We start from the raw sequence: 27,089 nt of genomic DNA, 5'->3' as shown, positions 1-27,089 counted from the left end.
ATGACCACTTGGTCCATGGAGTAGGCAGCCAAGTCTCAAAGGCCTACCTGAGTGAGGCAAGTCATTCTCAGTTCTGCTTGGAGATCACACAGCGTCTGCGCAACCTGGCCCTGGCCTGTAACTATCCCTCTGGACAGCCAGGAATCAGAGCTCAAACTGCCCAAACTCAAAGCTGGCTGCTTCCCTCAGCACTGAGTTCACAGTTTAAACAGCACTAACCTCAGAGTCCATCCCTTGCATCTCGTTCTTCTCAAGTTGAAACTGCACAAAGTCATCAATGACATGGAAGAGCTCAGGAGAGACAGCTTTAAAGTACTTGTGGTAGTCATACTTCACAGCCAATGAAGCAAAGATGGTGTTGTTGACCAGGGCAGAGCGCAGGTCAGTCAGGACCCCTGGGGAATGCTGCCGTGGGTCTTCATAAAGGTGCTTGGTTATGAGGTAGTCCAAAATCGCATCTCCCAGGAATTCTAAGCGCTGGTAACAATCTGCGCAGAGATCCAAAGTGCAACGGTGAGCCTGCATGAGCACATGCACTTTCTGCATACTCTGTCTGCGTGGGAGCAGATGAAAAAGTTGCAGTCCCAGACTCCTTTTGAGACTTCTATCGAGAAACATTTTCATTTACCTTCCTCAGTGAAATTATTGGACACATACTTACTAATACACCCAGAAGTCAAGTTTTAACGGCAACTGAAAGCATATTTCTTATGTAAAAGTTGGGTCATATAATCTTCAAGTGCTCAAATAATATGCTTGTTTTGGAGGGAAAAAAGACACTTTGTAGACACAATCAGTCATAGTACCTTTTTCCTTGAGCACTATATTAGCCAGAGAGGCACTGGGCATAACTCCTGAGTCTCTAACATGGTGGCATTTCAGTAAAGCCACACATGGTGTAACACCTTCTGGGCATTGCCATCGAGGCAGTGTGTCATCCACACTCTGCAATGTGTGCTAAGTGGTCTAATTTCTTGGCATTTCAGAGTCATATGGCACATGAAAGAACAACAGGGAAATATGACTCTTCAACTCTAACTAGACATACTAAACCTGACACGAGAGACTCGGAAAGAAGAACTGCATACTGGAGCAAAACCCCTAAACAAAAAGGGTTGCTTGTCAAATTGAAAAAGCTACCAGTGCTGACCAGAGCCCCGATTTCCCCAGAGCCACTAAGAGAATCCACTGAGCTGAGAAAGCTGAGGCTGGGATAGATGGCCTGTCCCAGAGCACCTACTGGGGGAGAGCCAAGCCATGTTGTTTAATTCAGGCCTCACAATTTCCATCAATGTATTTTCCTCTCCACACAGAAAAGTAGCTTTATTTTAGAACTCCACTTTCAGGGTTTATTTTTTTTTTTTTTTTTTGTAAATGGTCTTAACTACAGAGTTTTTACTATCCAAACTATAAGCTTTTTATTTTGCTTTGATATATTTGATAATCTTATACAAAAGGCAAAATAAAAAAACTTTATCTGGGTCCACAAGCTGAAGCAAACTGGTTCTGGGGACTTACTCTCTTAGATATTAGCAGACTACTAAATAAAGGAGATAACCACAGCAAAATGGGAAATAACGAGTTCTTCCTACAGAATATTTCCATTTAATCTCCTCATCTTTAGATTTAAAAAGGCTAGAAGAGGGGAGTCTTTTTGACTAGGAACAACAAAAAGATGTGGAAATAGATCTTGACTATATAAATAAATCAAGAAGTTAAAGCAGCAATGAATAAGCCCAAGAAAGGTACTTAGGTAGGAAAGGATGAGAAACAGCAAAATCCCAGGCTTCAGTTTCTAAGCATGCAGCATGTGAGACCCCATGTGTGAGAGGACACAGTGCCCCACTCCAACTGTCCCAGTCACCGAGCATTCCTATCCCCCAGAGATGGGAAACATAAAGAGCTCTGCTTAATGTGACTTCCTCCCCCAGCCATGCATACTGAGCGCTAAGACTGTGCATGCATAGATCTTATTTGTGCACAGCCAAAACAATGCACTACACACAAAGTCTCCTTGTTGGGGCTTCTTACCAGTGATAGTGTTGTAGTGGTAGGAGGCATGTGTAAAAGCCTGCAGAAGGTAAGCCTTATTCTTGAATCTGTAGTTGATTTTCTTCTCAAAATTTTCAAACCCAGAAATCAGGTGGTTCAGGGTTTTCTCTGCATCTGGATGGTCAAACATACACCTTGGTGGGATCTTCAGGCAGCCGTACTCCAAGTCTTTCCCTGCAGAGGAGCGTGGGCCGGCTGCAGCGGCAGCACAGCTCCCTGAAAGGCTCTTTTGTTGGCTGCTGAAGTTCTCCTGAGCAGGGTACAGGGCCTTTTCCCGGCTGGTCCTTTTGATGACTGGGAGCACCTTCAGTCCCAGGGAACAGAGGAAAAGCTGAGCAGCCCTCTCGCCGCAGCTGGTTAAATAGCAGCCCAGCAGGGCCTCCACACAGTCTGCTATGCTTTTGTCAGCAATGCACTGCTCCGTGTGCAAGTCGTAAGAAATGGACTGCTTCCCTGTGTCAACGCCACAGTTTTCTTCTGATGGATTCCAGAAACCTACCACAAAGTCATCCTCTTCAACGGCTTTGCTAGGATCCAGATAGCACATTGCATCCCAAGAGCTGTAGTCAAAATCCTCAAGGTCTGAGGAAAACGGCATACTGCCTAAGGAGGCCTTTTTGGGCATTTTCCATTCATAAGCAGAATCAGAGGTTGTAAAGGGAGAAAGAGAAATTTTCTTCACAAAGGCTCCCGACCCCATTAACATGCTGTCTATAAACTGGATGTGCTCCTGATCATACTCCAGGAAATCGTCCTCCTCCTCAGCCTCCTCCTGGGGAGCCCTCCACGTCAGGTGCTCCTCCTCACAGTCCTCACCTAGTTTGCCATTAGCCAGCAAACAGTCTTTTGTCTGAAACGGGGAACAGGAAAGGAGGAGAGACAGAGCTGCTGTTTTTTAAAAGGTTTTGAAACTCAATAAAAGCAAGGGTTATGGATAATTTCAAATGACAACCACAAATACTAAAAGGCAACTTTAAAAAATCATGGCCATTTGTTTTCAATTAACATAAAATAAGTTATTTAATCATATAAACAAAGTCAAACATGCTCTTTGGATGTTCATTTTCTAAGTTATAAAATGACCTTTATCCAGTATAAATCTGTAAGTGAAGAATTCTGAACATGGATAAAGTTAAAATTGTGTCCACCATGCAAAAATGTCAACTGAGTCGCCTAACTCTGCAAGGACAGAGCCCTTGTGTACCAATCAGAAGCCTTCCACTTAGCTGACAGAGTCTGAAAATATGGTAGCCTTTCAAACCAACAAAATTAAATTCCAGATGTAGAAAGAGTATTATCTTTTCAACTATGAGCATAATAAAAAAACAGACAAAATTATTTTTTAAAGATGGAGGGGGAGGGGAGGTGGGGGAGGGGAAGGGAAATGGGAGGAGGTGGAAATTTTTAATAAAAAGAAAAGAAAAACAAACCTTTACCATTAAAAACTGCAGGAGGGTTTTGTAATAGTTTTTTTTCTCTACTTCCACTTCAAATCAAAAAACATTTGCTACAATATAAAATTAAACTGCTTTGCTTAAAAAAATGAATGGGACCACTCAAAGAAGGGATAATTTGTGAAATTATGTTTCCCCCTCTATTCTGAGCTGTGGTGCTAAGGCCAACAGATCACAGCAGACTGACAAAACAGAAGGGAGTTTAGGCTAACATGAAACATAACAACCCCATTTCTGTCAAAAAATCTTTGCTAATTCCAATTTCTTTGGCAAAAGCTTATTTGTGAATGACAACCTTATTAATGGGCTCCAATTCAGCAGTGATGTAACCTTTTGGCAACGCTAAAAAGATACCCAATTTCTGCTGTACGATAAACAACTCACGCAGGAAGAGTCACCACCACTTTACTTGGGGGTGAACACGTAACAATAAGCTTCAACTTTGATTGGGACAATTTTCCAGAGTATTCTGACAAAAAACTTTCAAACTATTTCCCAAGTGTTTTAAAAGTGTTTTATTTTATTTTAAACCAGACTCAAGATTTAGAAACTCTGTATTTGCCTGAAAAAATGACAGTGAGTCTAGCCCTGTAACCACATACAGTCCACTGCTTTAAAAAAAAAAATACACCAAAAATCCTATCAACAAACTATCAACAAGACTGAAGGGATGGCTCAGAGATTAAGAACACTGGTTACTCTTCCAGAGTACCTGGGTTCAGTTCCCAGTGCCAACATGGCAAGCAGTTCATAACTACTTGTAACTCCAGCTCCAGGTGATCAACACCCTCTTCTGGCTTCCACAGTATCAGCATCTACTAGATGCATACACATACATGCAGGCAAAACACTCAGCAAGTGGCAAACCTCAGCAAACTACCTGTCAGAACCTTTCTACTTCTCCAAGACAAAATGAGAGGCTTTGATTATTGTTTGCTTCTGTTTAGTTTGTGACAGGATTTCACTATGTAGCCCTGGGTGGCTTGGAACTCACACTGTAGACCAGGCTGGGCTCAAACTCAGAGATCCACCTGCCTCTGCATCCCAAGTGGAAAAAAAAGCACATACTACTACATAAGCTTTATTATTTGTATCATAAGACAAAATGAGCCAAATTTAAATTATTCAGTTTGAGATTTTAGATTGCAAAGTTTCTCTGTAAACTGTTGTGTTTCTGTAACATGGTGGACTGTCTTTTGTGCCCCTGGCACCATGTACTCTTCATCCTCACAAAGAGGGGGTATATTTCAGATGAAAGCCTGAGCCATATTGTTAGTGTGCACCAAGACCCAACATGGTGAGTCAGCAGAAAAGGCCAGGAACCAGAAGTCCATGTTGTAGCAAGTAACTCAGGAAAGCCCTGATGTGTCCCTGTTACCTGAAGAGTCAAATACATGGACAGAAAAGGCCTGCTGACTTTTTTGTTTTTTCTTTCAGAAATGAGGTATTTTTTCTAAGGTTCAAAATCAATACATTTTTCTACTAAGGTACATGTATATATACATAAATATGTATATAAGTGTATGTGTAGGTACATTTATTCTAAATTAGTAACAAATGTCATCCTCTGACCTAATTTGAATTAAAATATTCTCTTAATACTTTTACAGCTAAGTTGCATTTCTGTGATAAATCAAATCCTACTTGAGTTACAAATACACTCAGCAAATAGGCCTGCATCAGAACAGCCTCCCAGAACATGCCACTACAGATGCTTAGGACTTATTGGGATAAAAATGCACCAAACAAGACATAGAGATGCTGCTATTTAGAAACCTGTAAAAGAAATGGTGTTATCATTATCAGCCTGAAGTAAAAATGAAGTAACAGGAGTACATTTATCATCAATACAAAATAAATCTGGCAAGCAGAGTTGCCTGAATAGATGGTAACTTCAAAGAAGTATAAGACAGTTCTTTCCCAGTCACAAGCCCAGGGCAGAGTCCTCCCAGCTGCCCCCTGGTGGCCTTTGGGACAAGACAAAGGAAGCTGCAGCTGCTAAAGAGATGAGTCTTAAGTCTCTGGCAAGACAAATTATTTACAGTACTTCAACCTTCCCATATGGTGATCTGGTGTCCAGTCTGCAAGAGGAAAACAGTGCCAAGCTAGCCCTGCACTGCATAAGCTATTCTGCGCTGAAGTGAACTCTTCCAGACACAGCCTGCAGGTTACAGGTCACTGTGAAGTCACTTCAACAAATACAGAGACACTGTAACTAACATGAGAGTACAGGGAACCTGAGAGGGTTCTGATTTTATTTTTAAATGGAAACATAACAAAATTTTATCCCTTTGGAAAAGGTAATAGAAATTACACTCCACTAAAATCAACACTTTCTAAAGTCACAGTCAGTCTACTAACACATAAAATACCTACTACATTGCAAAGTGCAGCAGCAGAAAGGAAACAACAAAAACTTCTTCAGTCAACAGAAACAAAAAAGCTTATTGAGTGCTTACCATTTCATCCTTTTCCCATTTATCCGCGTTACTTTTGTCTTGATTTACCACATAACCAGGAGGAAGCCAATTCACAGGAGGATCAAATATCGACACTACCATGCGGCTGGGCAGCCCCTTCTTCTTGCCAAGGCGATACAGGTTACAGTTGCTGACCTTCGGCAAAAAAGAGTCACAAATGTTTACCCATAAATGGCCCTGGCTGGAAAACACACATACCATTACATTTTAGCTTATGTTCTTTGTAATGTACAACTGGTCACCAAATAAAAGGACTACACAGTGTTACTACCTATTTATAACAACAACTTGAAATTTTCAAGAATTGGATATCCTTTGGTGTCATCAAATAAATATTCAATACAAAATAGAGTCACAAAAATCTAATGTATACAAATTCCCTTCCTTATAAACAAGTCAAAAAAGTTCAATCTCAAAGTTTTAAAGCCCAGATTGGTAATATGAAATGCAAGATGGTAAGTGGAATTGAGAGCAGAAGATGTTAACACATTATAACTCAAGATGTCATGCTATTCTTAATGATCAAAGGGAAGGATATCATGTTATAACATGAGAACTGTCACTGTACAGAACAACTTTATATCTCTGGAATCTAAGCACCAACACAACTCCAAACCAAACATTCTCAAATACTGTTCTTTTGTTATGGGTAGCATTTCAAGACACTAGAGTAAAAGGCACTAAAGAACATTTGTTATACCGTACGTCATTAAGGCAGCTTTATTATCCTTCCTCGAGTCTACTTGCTTTTTCTAATGGCTCTACCACATCCCTAATTTACTTAAAACATGACATTTTTGTCTAGTTTTCACTTGGAGACTAGGGTCATTCAATCTCATTTCCAGTCTCTAAAAACATATTGGAACACTCTAAGAGCCCTATCCATATAACTCAAGTACTACTTAGCCAGCATGTACCCACAATTAGCACTGGCTAGACAGTCTTGTAGAAAGCAGGCAAAGCAACAGAGAAGCAGCCCTTGAAATGCATACAGACTGGCACACAGCTTTACCAGGAAACATCACTGCCAAAGCACTTACCAGCTGACTAGAAAGGAGCCAACAGACATAAATGCTGGTTTTCTTTTCCATGCTATACGAGAGTATCCCAAGAGGAGGAGGGCAATAAGGGCCCAGAGAGGGAAAACATTCCAAGTCAGAAGAAATGCTCAGTGGATGGAAAAGATATAACTAAGAACCTGATGTGAGGCAAAATTCAAGACAGAAGCAGTAGGTGGCAATGAGGAAGATCACAGGAAGCTTGAGCAAGGACACAGGCTGTGCAGTGAACATGAGGCTTGTCTCAAGAATGGCGAGCAAGAGCCTGGTCAGGTTCTGTCTGCGAGAGCATCCTGAACACCTTAACACCATGCAGAGAAAACAATAATTACTTCTGCAAGAAATTAGGTCAAAGGGCTCTGAACAGATGAATGGATAAAGTTTTGAAAGGTTAAGAAAGTTTTTTTCTTGCTTAATAGGGTCTAGTATTCTTACTTCAAATGCCTTCATAACTGTGATCTTCTTTCTGTAAGCAGCCCTGAGAGCTTCAGGACTGAATTCTAGTTTCTAAGCATTCTTCCAGTCCCTATACCATAAGGTCTAATGCCTAAGTCTGCCTGATGCCTCATTTTTGTCTTTCTCACAACACCTGCCAATGCCACTATCTACTATCTGCAAGCTGTCACAGTTGCCAGGGCATTGCATTCATGGTCTGTCTTAAGCTCACTAGGAAGGCAGCCAGCAAGTATGTGCCCCTAGTCTCAGAAATACTCCTAAATATCCGGGACTAGAATAACCTCACACAAGCTAATGCCACAATCTGGACATCAGTTTCTTCATCTGCAAAATAGTGGCACATCTAACTGCAAGAGAACTGCAGAGATTAAGTGTTGTTTGTAAGATATCCAAACGTCTGGTGCTCAGAGCAAGCTGCCATAACTGTGACAGGCAAGGAAGTCCATTGCTATACTGTTAGTTCAGTCCCAGGTCGGCTCCCTACTGCAATGTGCTCTTGGATAAGTTAGCCTCTCCAGCCTCACTGTCCTTGCCTATCAAAAGGGGATATAAAAATATGCAGTCCTCAACCAAGCGGTAGTGGTGCACACTTTTAATCCCAGCACTTGGGAGGCAGAGGCAGGCAGATCCCTGTGAGTTCAAGGCCAGCCTGGTCTTCAGAGCACGTTCCAAGACAGGCTCCAAAGCTACAGAGAAACCATCCCTCAAAAAACAAAACAAAGCAAAACAAAAGCAAACAAAACCACGCACTTCTCTAGGCTATAAGAAAACTTAAACTAATTAGAGAAATTAGCATTTCTCTCAGGAGCTAGAATAGTCTGGTAGCATAAGCAGGTTGTTGGACTCAAATGATTATCTCTGAAATAACCACTCACCGCAATCCTGTTCTTTCAGCCATTTCTGTTCTGTTCTGTTTCTGGCTTGGCTGTGCACTTCAGCCCACACTACAGCCTGTACCACATTAGTCTCTTATGATCCCTATGCTAATAGTATTGTCTCCTTGCTCAAACTTCCTCAAGTACCCACAGCAAGCACACCATGCACAAGCTCCTGACATAAAGTTGGGTCTCTTCTCACATCCGCCCTCAGCTACTTTCCCAGTCCCCACTGTTGCTGCCTCTTTCTCTACTGAGTGCTACCATACTCTGCAGATGCAGCTTTGTTTTATAAGGTTTCCCACGAGCATCTACTCTGACTCACAAATGACATTCCATCCTACTTAATGTTAGGTCATTAACAGCTTTGTAAATTGTCAGAGTTCTGCTTTATATTATATGACCATTGAAAGATTTTAGCTTAATTATTATTTTTTACACTAAGCTTATGACCTAAGGCTGAAAATCTATCTCAATGGGTAAAGTGCAAGCATGAACACCTGAGTTAAATCCCTGGCACCAACATACAAGTCAAGCACAGTGGTGCTATCTTACCCCAGTGCGGGTGCGGGTGGGGGAAACCACACAAGGCAGGCAGAACCCAAGGGCTTGTTGGCTAATTTAGCTGAATCAGTGAGCTCCAAGCTCTGTGAGAGACCCTGCCTCAAAAAATAAGGTGCACACTTATTGACACCCGAGATAGACATGCAGCCTGGACAGATACATACATAGCTGAGCATACTAGTATGCTTATGCACACATATACACACAGAAAAATAAAAAAGAACTTACTCTTTCTCAGGATTGTGGAAAACCTGCTCAAGACTAGGGGGTCCCCCTGCGTACACTGGCTAAAGCCTAATGTTCTTCCCTTGCCTAGCTACCTGAAACTTGGAAGAAATGCAACTCCTGGGATGACTTTACATTACTCACATGCACACACCTGTTTACTAAAGCACTCTCATAGCAAAGGTTTCAGTTGAAGCTGAAGCACAAGCCCCTGAACAGTTAACTCTGCCTATTTCTACCTCCCCCCATCCCAACAAGGATCTAAGAGTTCTACCCATTTGCACAGAGGTTTATTTAACCTGAACTTCTATCAAATGAGAAGGTTATCAGCTAGCTCCACAGCCTGGGTGTATATAGCCATCATGCCACTTACTAGCCAATGCCCCATGGGCGTTGGCCCTAATATACTAAAGCAAGCAGCAGCTGCACTGACTCATGGAGAAATCTCCACGGGTAATTTGCCCCATTTTCAGGCACACTGAAGAAGCAACAGCTCAGAGTAAGAACCGTCCCTTACCTTTTTGCTTCTCATATATGAAAGGCGGCCCTCATGAGCATCAGGGTAAGTGCAAAAGAGATATGTGGTGATAGCATGCTTTAAAAAGGAGTCGCCAAGCATCTCAAGCCGCTCCAGGTTAAACCCATCGCTAGCATTTGACAGTGTCAAAGCCTGAAGAATCAGTCCAGGATTGGGACCAAGAGTCCTTGAGGAGTACCCAACAGAAGGGCTCTGCTCAGAGTCCATCCTGTCCTTGAATGCTTTAACAGCATTCATCATGGCAGGCATCGTGGACACTGCGGGGCTTCCATCTGAGGTAGATGTGTTAGCGTTTCCATCAAGGTATTTATTACTCAGTAGAGTACATTCATTGCTGGGCTTGGGCTGGTTCTCATAATTGTATAAATTCTGAATGGGATATGAGGTAGTTGGTTGTACAGGTATTTCCTGCTTGAAGTAATTCAGCTGATTTCCTTGGCAAAAGTCTCTGTTAACTAAATCATAACCGCCATTGGCAAGATTTTTGTTGTAAGTAAGACCATTAATTGCTGTAAGATCTGTTGAAACTTCAATCTGGAGCTTCCCAGGTGACTCAGCAGGTAACCTTCTGCAGTTCACAGACATTTGGTCATGGTTTTCTAAGGAGGTTCTAGTAGCACCTTGATGTGCAGCATTTTCAGGGACTATAATTGTGCTGTGCTTACAGTAATTATCATTTTCAGCCAACGAGGAGTTACAGGTTGAGATGAAAGACTTGCTATCAATAGATTTTTTCCACCCGAAGTCCAAGTTAGGGTATCTGTAAAGACATTTTTATAACTTTCTATTGATTCTTCAGAAGGGTAAGCTCAGAACAGCAGCATTTTGGGTTAAAAACAAAGCAACTCTTAAAGTCCTCCTACTTAAGAATAACAACACATTTTCAAGCTTAAATGAACATAACTAGGGATTATACACATATTCAACTATAATGCAGAACAGTTTGCTCTTTGACCTCTGCTTATGCACCCACAGTAGGGGGGATTGAGAGAATCCAAGATGGAGGTTCCTGCAGAACCTGGAACCACAGACTTTGTGAGTAGAACTTCAAGCTTTCTGCTTAACCAAGTGAGCAGCTTCAAGCAACTTACAAATTCTGTCTGGGCCTCAACTTTTGCACTTGGAAATGTGGCCAATACATCCTACTCAGGACAGGCCACAGAATACAATGAGTTGGTTATGCTGCTTAAACTAGTGTTTCATACTGAACCAATTACTCGACTATTATAATGTGACTATTAAGTTCTTTCAATTCCAAAATTAATTTGAATGATTAAGTCAAAAATTTCTTTGGTATACAGAACTTTACTAGCAGGGAGGAAATGATAAAGATAAGAACAAATGAAGGCTGCTGCTTTCTTATATATAACTCATTTTTGAGAAGACTACTTTCACCCTCATTTCAACATCACCACGAAAGAAGAAGTGTTTGTTATCTCAGGAGCTTGCATCTCTCTAACTTTACAAGAACAAAAGGTTCAGTGACCCAGGGGACAAACAATAGTTAATTTTCATCTTTTACTAAAAGATGAAAAAGAAAAATACAATTTTAACTTAATTCTATTTTGTTGCAAATTAAATTTCTGGCCAGTAACACAGACATACCTAAAATCTGCAGGAAGTGATCTTACTCCCACACCAGCATCGCTGGCTGTCTGAGCTCTTAGTTCCTCTGCAGTCAAAAGGCAGTGAAGGCGATAAAGAATGCTGGGGAGACAAACCGCTTTTCTCCACAGTGATGCTGGAATTGGATGTATAGCACAGAGTTCTGGAACTAGTATCTTAAGAGTAAAGAAGAACACAGGCTGATAAATATAAAACACACACAAATAATAAAAGATCAATTTCATTAAGGGATAATGATGAGAATCATAAATGTTATTAATATCGAACTTTTAAAAATAATCCTTTAACCCTAAATTGGATTTATGAGGGTGGCTCCATGATGCATCAATGGACCACGGTTAACAGCAAAACTCAATCCTTATCAACAAAGATGTTCAAAATAAATTCAGTACCCATGATGAGCTCCCAGAAACTCACAAGTCATTGTTATCTTGGTAATATATTATTGAGACGTTAAAAAAATTACATCACGTTTGAGCACATTGTATTTATGTGTGTATGTATATATATATATGTATGTATGTGTATGTACATATATATGTTTGCAACAACAACAAATGAAAAAAGAGGACATGAATTTGAAAGAGTAAGAAGGGGCATATGGGAATGTTTAAAAGGAGAAAAGAAGTGGTAAATGATGCAATTATAATTACAAAAAATAAAAGAACCATTTTATAGAACATTAGGTAGTGCTAGTAGCAACTCATTTACCTGTTTGTTCTGCAGACTTTCCCATTTGGCTTTCCTCTTTTCAGCACTGCTTAGAGGAAGTGCTTTCCCCTTCTGATTCAAATGCCGAGGTGTCAAAAGGTTAAGTCTATAAAAATTTCAGAGCAATTTTATCAAACAAACAAACAACAGTATGCCCTCACAGTAGCTGGACTCCAGCTTTGGTATGCCTACAAGCTTCCTAAGGAATTCAGTCAGCACAGTCCTCTACTACCTGAGCAAGTTTTTGTGCAAAGGATCTCTTGATTTCAAAGTCCATGGGTAGGCAGAGGCACCCTGACCCCTAGAAAGCAACCCCATACACAACCTAATGTCATTTCTGCAGCTCTTACCTGGAAGATGTGTGGTCGACATCCAGCAGTGGCTGGTTGAGATTGGTCAGGTCAAGGTTATACTTTGTTTTATAATATTCTGCAAAAGTTTCATATTCAGGGGAAGGAAATTTACTGAGTGGGGTAAGATCAGTGTACACATCAGCTACGTAAAATCGATGAGGCTGATCAAAATTGCGGTATCTAAAAATAAAGAAAATCAAGTTGTCTTTTTGTGTAAATCAACTATCCTCAAAGCACAAATGGATTAATGTGGAAACATATATCACCATTAAGAATTCAAATGGCTAAATATAAATAACATTAGTGAAAATTAATATACCAAAAATATATTTCAAGAGGTTGAGAATAAAAAATTTTATTTCTATTAAGTAAATAAAACAGGTTCTTCACTTTCCCCGTTTGTTGTTCTAAATTTCTTTCCTTTGACAATATGAAAAGCTAATGGCTCCTTCAAGTATGTTTCAACAATTAAGAAAAAACTTAGCAACACCCTACAGAGTAAATCCTTTGTAAACACAAGGCATCCAATACACAAGATGTATTACATTACCTATGATAGTGATAGTCCAGTGAAATCTTTAAAATGTGACTTTCAGATTTGGGGGGGAATAAACTAAAGGCAGAGGTCATGAATATTTATGAATGTAAGTCAGAGTCAATCAACCAGCACTCCACGTCTTCGTAAAGTATCTGGATTTAATTTATTGTCTCAAGACTTCCATTCCCTATAATTTTGCAAAGTAAGAATGAGTGCTCTTCCCACCCTCCAGAGGCTTACTAACAATAATTCTCCTGGAAAGCCTGAGAAGCAAGCATTGTTCCCAATGAACTTTTCTCATAAGACTTTGGAATTAAAGGGATAAAGATTATCTTTAAAAGGCTATCAATATTATTTACATAAGAAATAATACTTTTCACAATGTAAATCCTTTCACATGCAAAGTCTGAGTTTTTGCTTGAATGAAGTGAACTGGAGAGATGTCACTGCTCACACCCACAGCACATGAACAAGCACACCCTTTTGCAGCAAGTACTGCTATTTTCCTTTCAAAACACCTACCTTGGAATGATAACTGCATCTTGGTAATCTTCTAACTTAAAAACAAACGGTGTTTCTTTTGAGTACTTGGTGCTGGGAATGCCTATACGAGCTTCAGACTTCTCAATATCCTCCATGAATGTAAAGTCAATGTCCAGAGTGCTAGAGCCATTTACTTAAAAGAAGAAAAAGACTCTTTAGCGTGGTAAATATAACACAGATGAGAGTCCTATGTAAGGTAAACTACCATGAGTCTCAAGCTGTCCATGTAAGTAATATCCACAGGATACAAAATAAGTCAGTTACCAGCAAAACTCTCACCATCCAGCTACAATGAAACAACACAGAAAAGGGGGTTCCTTCTTACCAACATTAAGAGGTAGAACACAGTATGCTGACTCAGCGCCTGTAGGTTTAAACTCTAGGGCGGGTTTTTCTAGGCGAAGAATATGTGAGAATATATACTGGTGGAGTCTTGTAATCAGCTCAAGCATTTGTTGAGACAATGTGAAACCAGACTTCTTCAGCTCAATGGATATGGTGACCTCTCCAGAGCGTGTATACACAGGAAAGTGAGGAATCTTAGCAAAAAGAAAAGAAAAGCATCCTTTAGTCAAGAGGTTTACTGCATTAGTTTACTCAATCTCTGAGTCCTAAGTGGCACTTTCAACAACATGGTGAAGGGTCTACCTGAGGTATGGGTTTGGCGGTCAGGATTCCAAAGCATCTTGTGGTGTCCTCTGGGGGGTAGAGCTTCCGTCGCCTAAAGTTGAGTTCATCAGGGAGGGGGGTAGTTAAGACCATCCCTATCACATACAGGTAACAAGGCTGATCAGGTTTGGGGTAACTCTCCCTCAAGCACTCTGGAATCTAGAATTGGAAAGAATTAAGCATCAAGTTCAAGTACAAATAGCCTTTGTTCTACATGTTGGCAAGAAATTTATTTCTGGCTTAGGATTTTAAAAAAGCTCAGAAGGTACTCTGATGTGAGATTCCCCTCTGTACGCTATGAATATGTTTTATTACCATTGGTTAATAAAGAAGCTGCTTTGGTCTATTATGGCAGGGCAGAATATAATTAGGCGGGATATCCAAAGAGAGATAGAGGGAGAATCTTTCAGAAGGCTAAGTCAGGCAGACACCATGTAGCTGCCAAAGGACAAAGATGCCAGAACCTTACAGGAAAGCCACAGCCTTGTGGCAATACACAGATTAATAAAAATGGGTTAATTTAAGATATAAGAGTTAGTTAATACGAAGCCTGAGCTAATAGGCCAAAGAATATGTAATTAATATTAAGCCTCAGAATGGTTATTTCCTAAGTGCCTTCGGGAACAGGTGGACAGAGAAAACCTGGTCAAGGGTGACCAGTGAGCCGGAGAATATTTGTAGCTACGGTACTCAGTGTAAAGATTTCTGGGAGGGGGCTGGAGAAATGGCTCAGCGGTTAAGAGCACGGGCTGCTCTTCCAGAGGACCTGAGTTCAATTCCAAGCACCCACATGGTGGCTCACAATCATCTGTAATGAGACCTGGCACCCTCTTCTGGCCTGCAGGTATACATGCAGACAGAAGACTGTATACATAATAAATAAATCTTTATTTAAAAAAAATTCTGATAGGTCAATATTTGTCAGGTCTGAGCTTCACATTGGCCTAAGTTTACCTATGTTATAATACACGGCTCATTACACTTTTAGCCTTTAAAAAAATAGATCATTTGATCCATTTCTTTTGACAGAAAAGCACTTTTATTCCATGGGTTTCCAAACTATTTGGTTTTTCAAGACAGGGTTTCTCTGTAGTTTTAGAGCCTGTCCTGAACTAGCTCTTGCAGATCAGGCTGGCCTTGAACTCACAGCGATCTGCCTGCCTCTGCTAGGATTAAAGGTGTGCTAGGATTAAAGGTGTGCACCACCACCGACTGGCCATACAAATCTGGCCTTAGAACCAATGGGAAGAAAAAAATTCCAGTCTTCAGTACAAATGGAATCATTTAACATAAAAGGAGTTGAGGCATATATACAAGAAAGGGGAGGGAGGGAAGAGGAAAGTGGGGGTAAAGAGAAGGAAATTTATTTTTGTCTCAGTTATTACAATGGGACCATCTTTCATAATCAGAGTCACTCTTTAAAATGTCTTACCTTTATTTATTTGAGAGGGAGTGAGTGAGAGAATGTGCATGTGTGTGCTGACACATGTGCCATGCATGCTTGTGGTGATCAGAGAACAGCCTGTCAGAGCCAGTCCTCTTCTACTGTGTAGGATCAGGCCTGCTGAGCCAGCTCTACTACTTTAGTATAATTTTAGCAGCTCTCATAATGAGAGTGAATCATGGTAAAATTACATCAGATTTTCTAAGCTTTCTACTTTAACAAGACTCATAGACTAGCGTCCACAGCTCGGAGGTTCACTGACACACTGCACTGGTAGTTCACAGTTACACCTGTTATGCACTGGCTAAGAGACAGTTCTGATTATCTAAGAAGACAAAATGGGTTGGTCAAGGAGGTGAGATAGACACCATGTGTCTCAAGAGACAGCACCAGTAGTATTTATTACAATAAATTTGTTCAACAGGAAAAGTGAATAAAAGGGCAAAAAACTACACAAAAATAGGTAACAGGATTTGAAAAGAAGTATGACTTTTAAATACTGAAAATGCTTAGTTGGGGTATAGATATTTAAGTAAAAACTGCAAAAACAAAGTAAGAAACACATATTTAGGTGAGATAAAACACAATGAAGTTTGTTTTCATTTGGAACCTTATTCGCTAAAAATGTTAATATTTTAAAGACCAACACTCTGTCAAGCATGAGATGCTGATATTTGATCTCTGCTGGGACATCACGGGTCAGGCAGATTCACAGCACAATTTCCTCCATCTTTTGATGCCCCTTCCCATCACCTGCAGAGTAGCCTTTCCATCTGCCTACTTCACCATGTGAAGCAGCAAGGGCAGAAAAGACCAGAATCGTCCCACTAAAGAATGTCTTCTTATATGAAGTACACTCCTTCTGAGCAGAATGTAATAATCCTCAAGTATCCCTTTGAAAGATAAGACAAAACCAGACAACAAGCCCAGAACAGTGAATGTCTAGTAAAGGGAGCTTCTGGGGATGCTGGGAATCAGGAGAATGAACTGAGACCCACAGTTGGTCTGAGTTACAAGCATCTGGGAAAACATCTGAGCAGAGCAGTTTAGGATTGATCTAGCAGGAAATAGAGTCAGAAAGTCTGATTTTTACTCAGTTCTAACCAATACTAACTGCTTTAGGGTAGCACTGTCTTCGCTTTGTGGACCCTGGTCTTCCTGGAACACTGGTCTCCTCTTCATCATGTAAGTCAAGCTCTTCTTCATATTTAACAGTCTCTTTCCCAACTGGCATCAAATGTTCATCCAGTTCACCTAAGACATTTAAGAGAGCTTATGTCAGCAACATAAATTTTGCCTAATAAGTAAATAACCTAAGACAACACAATACTGAGGAAGCAAGTGAAAAAATGATGGTAATTGAAGGTCCTTTGCCTTTAAACATATAGGAGATGGCTCAGCAGTTAAGAGCAGAAGACCTGGGTTTGGTTCCCAGAACCCACATTGGTGGCTCACAACCATATGTAATTATAATTCCAGAGGATCTGATGCCTTCTTCTGTCCCCCACAGATACCAGGCACACACCTGGTACAAATACACAAATGCAGGCAAAGCATGCATACACATAAAATAAATAAATCTTAAAAACAATGTAAAAGTGACAGCAGGTGACTATGTTGAGGATCTATCCTGACACTTGTAAGTCCAGCATAGGCAAGCCTACAAAATCTAAGATCCAAAATTAAAGTATCAGTAGGCTAGTCCCACACATCCCTTTTAAACACAAGCTTTTTTCCTATTTAAAGGATTATTTTCTTCACCAATATAAACTAACCTGATAGTCTAACAAACTGTGGACAGTTCAGGATCCAACAGTTAGTGCATTTTTATGTATTTAAAAAGGGTCAATAACAGAAGTAAAAAGTGGCAGCTGTTTATAGTGAAACTGTAAAAAAGTCAGGAGTCCTGCCCAGCACTGTAGGGTCTCCAAGTTACAGAAAATATATATTAAGCCCACCAAAGTATAGCAAACGCAGCAAGTCTAAACCCTGACAAGCTCCAGAAACCTGCAGAGGCCTCCAAGTGCTTTTGTTGTATAATTCTGTCATTTTTTTCACTCACATATGCTTTCAAACATGTTACATACCAATCTTGTGCAGTTTTTCACAGCAAATGAGAGCTACCACTCTTTCAGCCAATCGTACACAGCCCATTGGTGGACCCTGAAAGCAACAACACAGTTTACCAACACACTGAACAGCCTCGGAACCTCTGTACTGTTGCTGATGCCCAACTTGCCAGAACCAAGTACTTTAGTTTAAAAATACCAACAAGTTTTCAAAAATTCTAGTTGGTTTTTGTTTGTTTGTTTCTTTCCCCAAATTTGGTGGTGCTGGGAGTGGAACCTAGAGTTTTACACAAATGAGGCAAGGGCTCTACCACCAAGCAACATCCAATTCTGAAATACCCATCTTTTAAAACCATGACTAGTAAAAAAGGAGTTTAAAACTAAGATGTTACAATGTCAAGTAAATATAGTTTAAAGTATATTTTCATTAGTCAACAAATACACAACAAAAAGGTAAAGACATATTAGAGTCTAACTATCATATATATTAATATGGAACAGCTTTACTGTGGACTTAAAATTACTCACTTTGGAACATCTACAAATTAGTATTGGGTCAAAGAAAGGGCAGTAGTTTACAAAAGGCAAATTTCAGCCAGAGCAGCTGGACTACATTTAATGAATTCTGTATCACTGCATGCAAAGCCACAGCTGATTTCTTAAAAAGGTTAAAATTATTAAGAACCTAAAGGGAACTTCCAAGGGTCATCTGGTCAAGTTCAAAGAGTTTGCAGAGTGTAGTCTATAAAAATATGAACATAGAACTATGTGACTTACAAATAATTTTTTAGAGTTATAGATTTAAAACCAAATTTATAACTTGGATGTCTTAGAGAAGCTAGACAAGCCCTAATGGCATACTTCAATGCAAGTCATGTCTTTTTCTTAACTTACAACAATGGAGGCTCGAAGAGGTGAGTTAATCGGAAGATAAAGAGTTGAATAAAATGTACCATCAGGTAACTCTCGGGTTCTACATTTGGGAGCTAGATGTGTAAACGGATCACTTGGTAATCGAGCACAATATCTGTGAAGAAAAGAATTCTGAAGTTGAATCTACACACGAGGAACTGATAGAAATCTGTCTCAACATTCACAACATTGCCTGTTAGGCTGCCATTTGCATAAGGAATGTTCTTTGTTGCTCCTTTACCTTGAATAGGACAGAACTGGGCACTGGAAATGGATGTGTGTTAACTAGGAAACTACATTATTTAATCTTATTTTAGTTAAAACTGAAGCTTGCATTTTAAAGGTTGCCCTGCACCTAATGTTCTGATACTGCACAATACAGAGAAGTGCTCTGATGTAGCAACGAGAGTACATTAGCAGTATCAGTTTCTTATCTTACACTTGCCAGCAGTCATGGCATATGTAAAGAAGGTATCAGGACAGCAGGCCAGCCTAAGGTTGAACCTAGAGGGCACCAGAACCAGAAGCTCCATGAGTGATAGCATAAAATGGTGGCAGAGCAGGAAGCAGGCCTGAAAACTCACAGGGAAGACCCGTGCAGCTAGGGTGCTAGAAAGATAGGAGAGGCCACTGGACGGGTGGGCTAAGCACACACTTGACACCTGAGCACAGTGGATCAGATTTCTCACCACAGGAAGAGGGAAGTGCAAAGAAAAAAAGAAATTTAAAATGAACCTAGAGCCACAGTAAAAATTGGGTCAGCAGAAGCAAAGGATGAGACATAATGTAGATATGAATGTATGCACATGGCATACATAAGTAGGCAGATGTCTGGCTTTTCTTACAAAGAGGCCTGACAGACAGTAGGACACCCCAGTGCCTGCTAAGGGTACAGCTCATGCCCACAAGTCCATTTCCCAACACCATTATTATTCACTGCCATTAACAAGAAACAGAACCACAGAAAAGAACCACAATTAAAACATAAGCAAAGAACTCATTCCACTTTAAATTTTTGCACTGTGCAGTGCTGAATTTTCCATTAGCAATCAACTATCATTATCAAGAATTAATTTGGATTTCAGCATAATTAATTTTCTCCTGAGCAGGCCTAGTTTATATACCAGGATAAATCTCATTTAAGGGCAAAACAAAGGTGCAAATAAATGTAAGAGTTAATTTACATTTTTACCTTGAAAACTATTTTAAACTTTAAAATACTGTCAGAGTGCTAGGGAATTCTCACCTTCCCTTCACCCAGAAAAACCATTCAAGTTTCATAAAAATATTCTTTGTAATCAAAGCATGAGGTCCAGGATCAGAGGTTGACCAGGCTGTCATATCTTCGTATCTTTGATCTTTCCTTGATCTAAGTGACCTTGTTTTGCAACTCTATCTTTTGGAGTTTCCATGAGATTTTTCTCAAGATTAAGCTCAGATTATACATTTTTGGCTAATCTGTCCTGAAGTGTGACTGCTCAAGCTGTCTCACTATGCTCACTGTACCTTTATTCTTCTTGGTGGTAGCACTTGCCACTGGGTACAGTCTGCCAATATCCTGTTGTAAAGCTGCCATTTATGCACCCATAGAGACAGACCACACGATACCACAGGTTTAGACTTCGACCTCAAACACTGACAAAGATCTAATCCCTTACCTGTTGACGTGTCCAATGGCAGTGTTAATCGTGACTCGTGGACCCCCGTCATCAGGCCTCAATACATATGGTGGGAACACATCATCATCATCTACAACGGCGTCAACGTCAGCCTCAGCACCATCCACTGACTTTGAACACTTGTTTCTTAAGATCTGAGCATTCATAAACAAGATGTAGGGTGAGAACAAGAATCTTCTTTGCAACATATTAGCTTTCTACCTTTGTATCTGCAGAGAAAACTCTCGACCCAGGCATGGTGGCTCTTGTTTATAACCCTAGCATTCAGGAGGCTGAAGCACAATGACCATGGGTTCTAGACCAGCCTGGGCTACACAATAAAACCCTGTTCTAAAGAAAAAATCTTTTCATGTATGCTGTGTGACACTACCATCTCTCCTAATATACTTCAAAAATCCCAAAGCCATTTGTTGCAGCAAAGCTCTCCACAGAATCCTCCTAGCTCCAGCCATATGGAAATACACTGTACAAGGATTATCTGGCACTGTGTGTGCACACACAAAAGACACATCAGTGTCTTGTTGGTAAACTACTGTCTCATTACTCTCCTGCCACAACTCAATCACTGGTACTATGCTGTTCACATTTACAGTGCCCAGCAGACACACTTTTCAAATGACCTTCAGGACCTTTGGCACGGATATTTTACTGGGGCATTGTAGATTTCTGTAATCATCTCAACTTCCTTATATGTACACACTGCTGAGACAAGACGGGGCTCTGTAGAACAACCTTTTACTCTTCCCATGCACACACATAAAAAGGAAGAGAGATTAACTTTGTGATTACACCTTTTCTATAGCTTTGTAGGTCTTAAGGTCTTCTTCGAAGCTCTTTATCTTGTCTGTATCTGCTAACATCACATAGTTAGAGATCGGGGCTCGTGCTCGTCCTTTAGACTGAACATATGATCGATACTCCGTGGGCAAATCAAAACGAACCACCAAGTTGCATTTGGGAATATCCACACCCTCTTCTACAACACTTGTTGCAATGAGCAGGTTAGTCTCGTGAGCTCGAAATTTCCGAAGTACCTGAAAAAGATTAACCAAGAAAAGCAATTCTAAGGAATTTCCCAAAGAAAACATTACAAAATCATTAGCAGTGGCCATTTCTGACATATTCCCTGGGTATACTACATCTCTAATGTCAATCTAGGGAAGAAAACTGCTACAGAACCAACAAGGCCACAGTCACAAGCCCACAAGCCTTGTTTTCACTGAACGCCTTCAGACTTCTCTTTACTGACCACAAGCATATCTACGCATATAAGTAATGCAGTGAGCCCCCTCCTGGAGACCTGTTACTGCTTTGTCCTGCCACAGTGGCACCCACTGTCTGTGAGACTGTGTTGTGCCAAGATCTGCAAAGATGTCATCATAGCTCCATCACTAAACTCCCCAAGTGCACTTGGAATTAAGTCACAAGCACAGCTTTGCTTATTTGCTAACACCTAAGAAACTTAATTTAAAAAAATGATTAAAACAAAGGGTAAGTATTTTCACACAAAATTTAAAATCCCATTTCCATCTGTGATGTCTAATCCTGATTAGTGAACTTGATGAGATTTAGCTCAAAACACTTAGAAGATAAGACCTCTGAACTGCTGTGGGACAATGGTCTTCTACCCTGTAAAGATTTGTCACTGTATTGCTTTAATAAAACGCTGATTGGCCAGTAGCCAGGCAGGAAGTATAGGCGGGGCAACCAGGCAGGAAGTAGAGGCAGGGTGAAGAGAACAGGAGAATTCTACAAAGAAAGACTCAGTCTGTAGTCATTACCCAGACCAAGACCAAGCAAAACGAAAATGCCTCACTGATAAAAGGTACCAAGCCACATGACTAATAGACAAGAATTATGGGCTAATTTAAGATGTAAGAATTAGTTAATAAGAAAGCCTGAGCTAACAGGCCAGTTTATAATTAATGTAGACCTCTGTATGTTTCTTTGGGACTGAAGGGCTGCAGGACTGGGCAGGACAGAAACCTCTGTAAACAATGGACCTCTTTGTAAAAATGTATCCAGAGAGGTTTAAGTATCCAGAGAAGTTTAAGTAAAGTTAGAGATGATCCACCTTAAATGCAGGCAGGGCAGCATCAACCCATGTCTTAGGGGTCCAGGTCTCAACAACAAGGGGACACCAAGCTAAGCACAGATATTCATTTATGTGTTTTTTTTTTTTACTAAAGATGCAACATGACCAGCTGTCTCATACTACCGTCACCATCCCATTCCTGCCACAGCAGACTCTCATATCATGAAGCAAAATAAACCATTCCTTTCTTAAGCTGCTTCTGTGGAGGATTTTGTCAATTATAAGAAAAGAAACTAATCTATTTCTCAACATGGCTAAGAGCACACGTTGCTCTTCAGACAGATATCAGCCTGGCTCTTGGACTTCTCAGACCAAAAATCTGCTCAAAATGCTAAGACCACATGCCTATAACGGAAATAATTCTGCTAATTTTAAGTTAAATATAAAATAAACAAATGCATCCTGTCTGCCGTAACACTTAGATTTTAGCATCTATATATGCAGTTTCTTGTATAAGATTTTTAAAAGTATGAACAATTTTAAGCTACATTTACAAATTACAGTGATTTTTAGATATATCAAAAAAGGTATGCCTTTAAAGGCAAGCATAAAAAACACCTCAAGAAGACTATAGTTTGTTGCTCTGCAGGTCTGTGAAGGCTATAGTAGTCATGGTCTTCAGGCTTTATTCTCCTATGAGATGTAGATATCTGATAGTAAATCCATGAATGAGAATGGACTACTTACTGACAATTAAAACAAATTAATTCACCAGAAGCTACTCTAATTTTGAGTATGTCAACAACCCTTAGTCACTGCATGAGAACAGCAGATCCCTTTATAAACAAGTAATATATTATTACAAAGAAAGGAAAGCAGGGTGGGGGAAAGGAAGGGAGAAAATGAAGTAACTGCTGGGGAACTAAGAAGAAAGAGTTTTTCATGTCCCAGGTTTCTCAGCGTATTAAGAACCACTGTTGTCATTGTCACCTCCTCTTGCTTTCTGAACTCTGCTTCCATCTGTTTGCTGCGAGGCTGGTTCTTCCCAATGCCATGTCCAGTTATAAAGTTGCTACTGATATAAGCCAGCTCTGGATCTTGCTTGCCAGCTTCCTTTATCAATCTAAGGAAGTAAGAGACATGGAGTTAAACACTTTCAAGGAAAACACATTTTAACTTTTGAGTTTTCTTATTTTCCATTTTTCTACTTTTAGTGTGCCCATGCACAATGCCTGCTTCTCTGTCTGTGTACTACATGTGTACAGTGCCAACAGAGGCCAGAAGAGGGCATCAAATTCCTGGAACTGAATTACAGACTGTCGTTAGTCACCCAATACAGCAACCAAACACTGGTCCTCTGGAAAAGTAGTATGCACTCTCAACCACTGAGCCTTCTCTCCAGACCCTTAAAATCTAGTCTAAGGTTTCCTTTGAAATAGGAATAAAAGTCCAGAGTTGTACTTGCTCTTGTCTGGCTTGGGCCAACACCCCTAACAAAACAGCTCCTCTAGTTTTACCTCTGTTATTGTGACAAAACACTCTTACCAAAAGCAATGCTGGGGAGGAATGGGGCCATTTCAGCTTACAATGTCAGGTCACAGTCCATCACTGAGGGAGCTGAGGCAGGAATTCAAGGCGGGAACTTGACTGGTAGTCCAGCATGCTATTCCACACAGCATTACCTCTGACCAAGGAATGTATTTCACAACCAAAAAAGTACAGCAGGAACAGAGGATGGTGCTTGCTGGAAGGTTCATAAGCCAGTTTTCTTACATAGCCCAGTTCTACCTTCTAAGGAGGGTACTACCCACAGTGCATTGGGCCTTCAATTAACAAGCAAGGAAATCCCTCCCATCCCCAAGACCGATCTGATCCCCAATTGAAGTTCTCCTCTCAGGTGACTCCAGGCTGTGTCAAGTTGACAGCTAAAGCTCGGTAATTTCTTCCTAACAAGTTTCAAAAAACAAAACAAAACAAAACAAAACAAAACAAAAACAACAAAAAAAAGTGTCCTTTCTCATCATACACATCTGCAGGCTGGGTATTTGTAAAGCTGGCTCACACTAACAAGTAAAAAAGGTCACTTTACTTCTAATCTCCAAAGTAGGAATGATAACTTAACAAAACGGTGTCCCAGGATGAGACCAAGCCAGTCAGAGAACCACACCCCAGACTTGTAAAGACGACAGGCTCTCTTCTTGCAGAGCAGTGAGTGCAGCCTAACCTCACACGTTCCCCCACAGGTGTGACAGTGGTCCACCTAGGTCATCTTGCCATGGTCACTAGAAGCAGAGTTCTTGGGAAAGTGGGGCCTGTCAGCTCAATTCAGATTCTCTTTTGGCTCCCAGCCCATGAGTTACAGTGTTCACCCTGCAAAGTCCTGGGCTTTTTCACAGCAATGCCATAACCACAATGTTATGAAGGAGCCCCAAGCTATGGCCCCTTTCCCACCTGCTCCTTGGCATTAACCTTTAGTGCCAGAAACCCAAAGGGGCCTTCTGACTAAACATGGAAAAGAGCTACAGGATGGATCACATTACAGAGAACGAAGGTTAACAGCCAGTGCTGCCATTACAGCTATTTGGAACTACCCACATTCAAAGACTCAGCACAGGATAAACGGTTCCACACCTGACCTAAGTGACTCCACATGGTCCCTCTGAAATCATGCTATGTAGTATAAATTCCTAATGGAAAGTTGCATTTTTAAGTCAAACCATTCTTTAAAAAAAATAGATGAAACAGGCTAATATCAAAGAGCTGGCAAAATATAGTGGCCATGTAGAGTATCTTGTGCCTCCAGTCAGTAGGCTAGCCAGAGTCTGTTCTAGGACTCAATGACTTTAAACGTTTAAATCCAGAGGCTTCCTGATCTCCCATTCCAAGGTCTGTTGCATTATTGTGATGAATACACAATGTGGGCAACAAAAAACAGAACCACATGAAAACAAGCAACATGACCCAAAGTCCCAAATCTGAAATAAATTACCTTAGAAATAACATATACTGTTTGCTTTAGTTTTACACAAACAAGCATCAATTTGAATGGGAGGTTTTTAAATGCACTTCAAGTTACTTCTAATTAAGAATGTGTTTGTTGCCCAAATTATCAAGCTGGCAGGCTTCAATTAGCTGAGAAATGAAAATACTAACAGGAATTTATTTTGCCTTAATGATGCTGACATCTAATTGCAGAACTGAAGTGACAATATGCACATTAGTAAAAATACCTTGTAAGCAATAATGTAATGTTATGTATGCATGCTGTTAACATTAAGCAGAAATGATTGTTCACCTAGACTAATGAAGAGAATGCCTAACCATGTCCCAAGCCTAAGTCATGGGCATCAAGGAAAAGAAGTATCCGCTATCCTCAGCAAGTTAACAAGCAATTAGCACAAACTTCTTTAAGATTTCTTGGCAGATGATAGAACAGGTGAGAAGGCCCACCCTGTGCCTGTGGCTTTGAAAGAAAGTTGATGGCTATGTGCTGAGCTCCATGGTTCTCCCTGGATCCACAACATAGTGAAGAACCAGAATTTTCAAAAACTTCCAACTCACCAAAAACCTGTATTTCTATAAAATTCCATAGAAAAATCTACTAAGAAGATGAAACTTAAAAACACTAAAATTCAACTGTATTATATTCGAGAAGCCTAAAATTCTTGCCAAGTTGCTTCTCAGAGTGTCCATACAAGTACTTTCAACCTCTCTTCGGCACTCAGGCAGAGGGAGGACCAGACCATGTGCCACATGATGCCTCCCCAGGTGGATTAGGATGGCATGACCAAACACAGAGAATGTGTACACGAGAACTAGATTACAGAAACGGATTTATGACCACACATGCTACATAATACAGACACATCAGAATGAACATATTTGCACACAAACATCTAAATATCTACCGTGTACTTGAAGTACATTACAACACTTCCCTACCCAGTGTCCCTTAACCCTTAAACTATCTTGTCAATGTGCCCAGCTCCTATCCTGACCCCTGGTAGTCATAGGACAGTGCACTGTTTCTGTGTACACTGACATGTACTAACAGTAAGAGTGAGGAAGCGTTACTAATATTTTATAGATGCAGATGCATAGGTTTTAAAATTCGATAAATTTACAAAATATGTGCCTGTAAAATGGGTATGAAAAGGAGAGGAGGTCCACTGCAAAAATGGCTGATTATGGCAAAAGAAAATACAAGAGCCATGCATACACACACACACACACACACACACACACACCAGTGTCCCTTAATCCTTATGCTATCTTGTCAGTGTAACACATGTGTGTGTAAATATACACACATACATTATCAACACATTAAAGCAATCTACAAAGCCCTATCAAGGTGAGAGCAGTGATGAAGCGCCTGTTAGCCATGTAAAGACATACTTAAAAAATACACATATTTCTATGTAAAGACATACTTAAAACACAAAGGAGTGAAGGTGTATAAAGGAGCAAAGAAGCCATCCACAAATAGCTCCTAGTGGCCCAGATGAAAACAACTGGGCATCTGAATGAACAGCACACTACTAGTAAGGTTATGATCCAAAATTCAGACATGGGTCTGCACTGATCCAATAAATACAAACTGAAAGGTAAGTAAACAGGATTAAGGAGTTAAGGACAATTTCCAAACAACAGGCATATATACACTGCCTTCCCAGGAAGTGGAGGTTAATCATTCCTTCCTTCTGCAGACGGCCTAAATGTGGAAATTTGCTTCCAAAGCATAAATTAAGAAAAGAGAAACACTTCACAGTAGGAAGATTGGCAGACACTAAGAGGAAATTGAACTT

General features: G+C 40.3%; 1 protein-coding gene across 3 annotated transcripts in view; it reads right to left on the bottom strand.

The window, feature by feature from the left end:
• The window catches only part of Dicer1 (dicer 1, ribonuclease III), a 70,053-nt gene that overhangs the window by 6,687 nt on the left and 36,277 nt on the right, over positions 1 to 27,089 (bottom strand). For 2 of the 3 annotated variants that reach the window (XM_038335989.1, XM_038335990.1), the window contains 16 exons: positions 23,272 to 23,404; positions 21,038 to 21,280; positions 20,226 to 20,380; positions 18,550 to 18,682; positions 17,674 to 17,749; positions 16,701 to 16,840; positions 14,122 to 14,301; positions 13,799 to 14,012; positions 13,453 to 13,606; positions 12,390 to 12,572; positions 12,040 to 12,145; positions 11,308 to 11,483; positions 9,682 to 10,462; positions 5,966 to 6,121; positions 2,032 to 2,902; positions 220 to 488 (listed from right to left, as the gene is read on the bottom strand). In XM_038335989.1, coding sequence (XP_038191917.1) covers positions 220 to 488; positions 2,032 to 2,902; positions 5,966 to 6,121; positions 9,682 to 10,462; positions 11,308 to 11,483; positions 12,040 to 12,145; positions 12,390 to 12,572; positions 13,453 to 13,606; positions 13,799 to 14,012; positions 14,122 to 14,301; positions 16,701 to 16,840; positions 17,674 to 17,749; positions 18,550 to 18,682; positions 20,226 to 20,380; positions 21,038 to 21,280; positions 23,272 to 23,404 — 3,970 coding nt within the window. Of the gene's footprint in view, positions 1 to 219; positions 554 to 2,031; positions 2,903 to 5,965; positions 6,122 to 9,681; positions 10,463 to 11,307; positions 11,484 to 12,039; positions 12,146 to 12,389; positions 12,573 to 13,452; positions 13,607 to 13,798; positions 14,013 to 14,121; positions 14,302 to 16,700; positions 16,841 to 17,673; positions 17,750 to 18,549; positions 18,683 to 20,225; positions 20,381 to 21,037; positions 21,281 to 23,271; positions 23,405 to 27,089 lie in introns of those variants that run through there. The other variant, XM_038335991.1, reaches the window with a different exon arrangement.

The sequence above is a fragment of the Arvicola amphibius genome, chromosome 7 (assembly GCF_903992535.2).
Source record: "Arvicola amphibius chromosome 7, mArvAmp1.2, whole genome shotgun sequence".
Classification (NCBI taxonomy): Eukaryota; Metazoa; Chordata; class Mammalia; order Rodentia; family Cricetidae; genus Arvicola; species Arvicola amphibius.
This window is presented reverse-complemented; position numbering and strand designations above follow the sequence as displayed.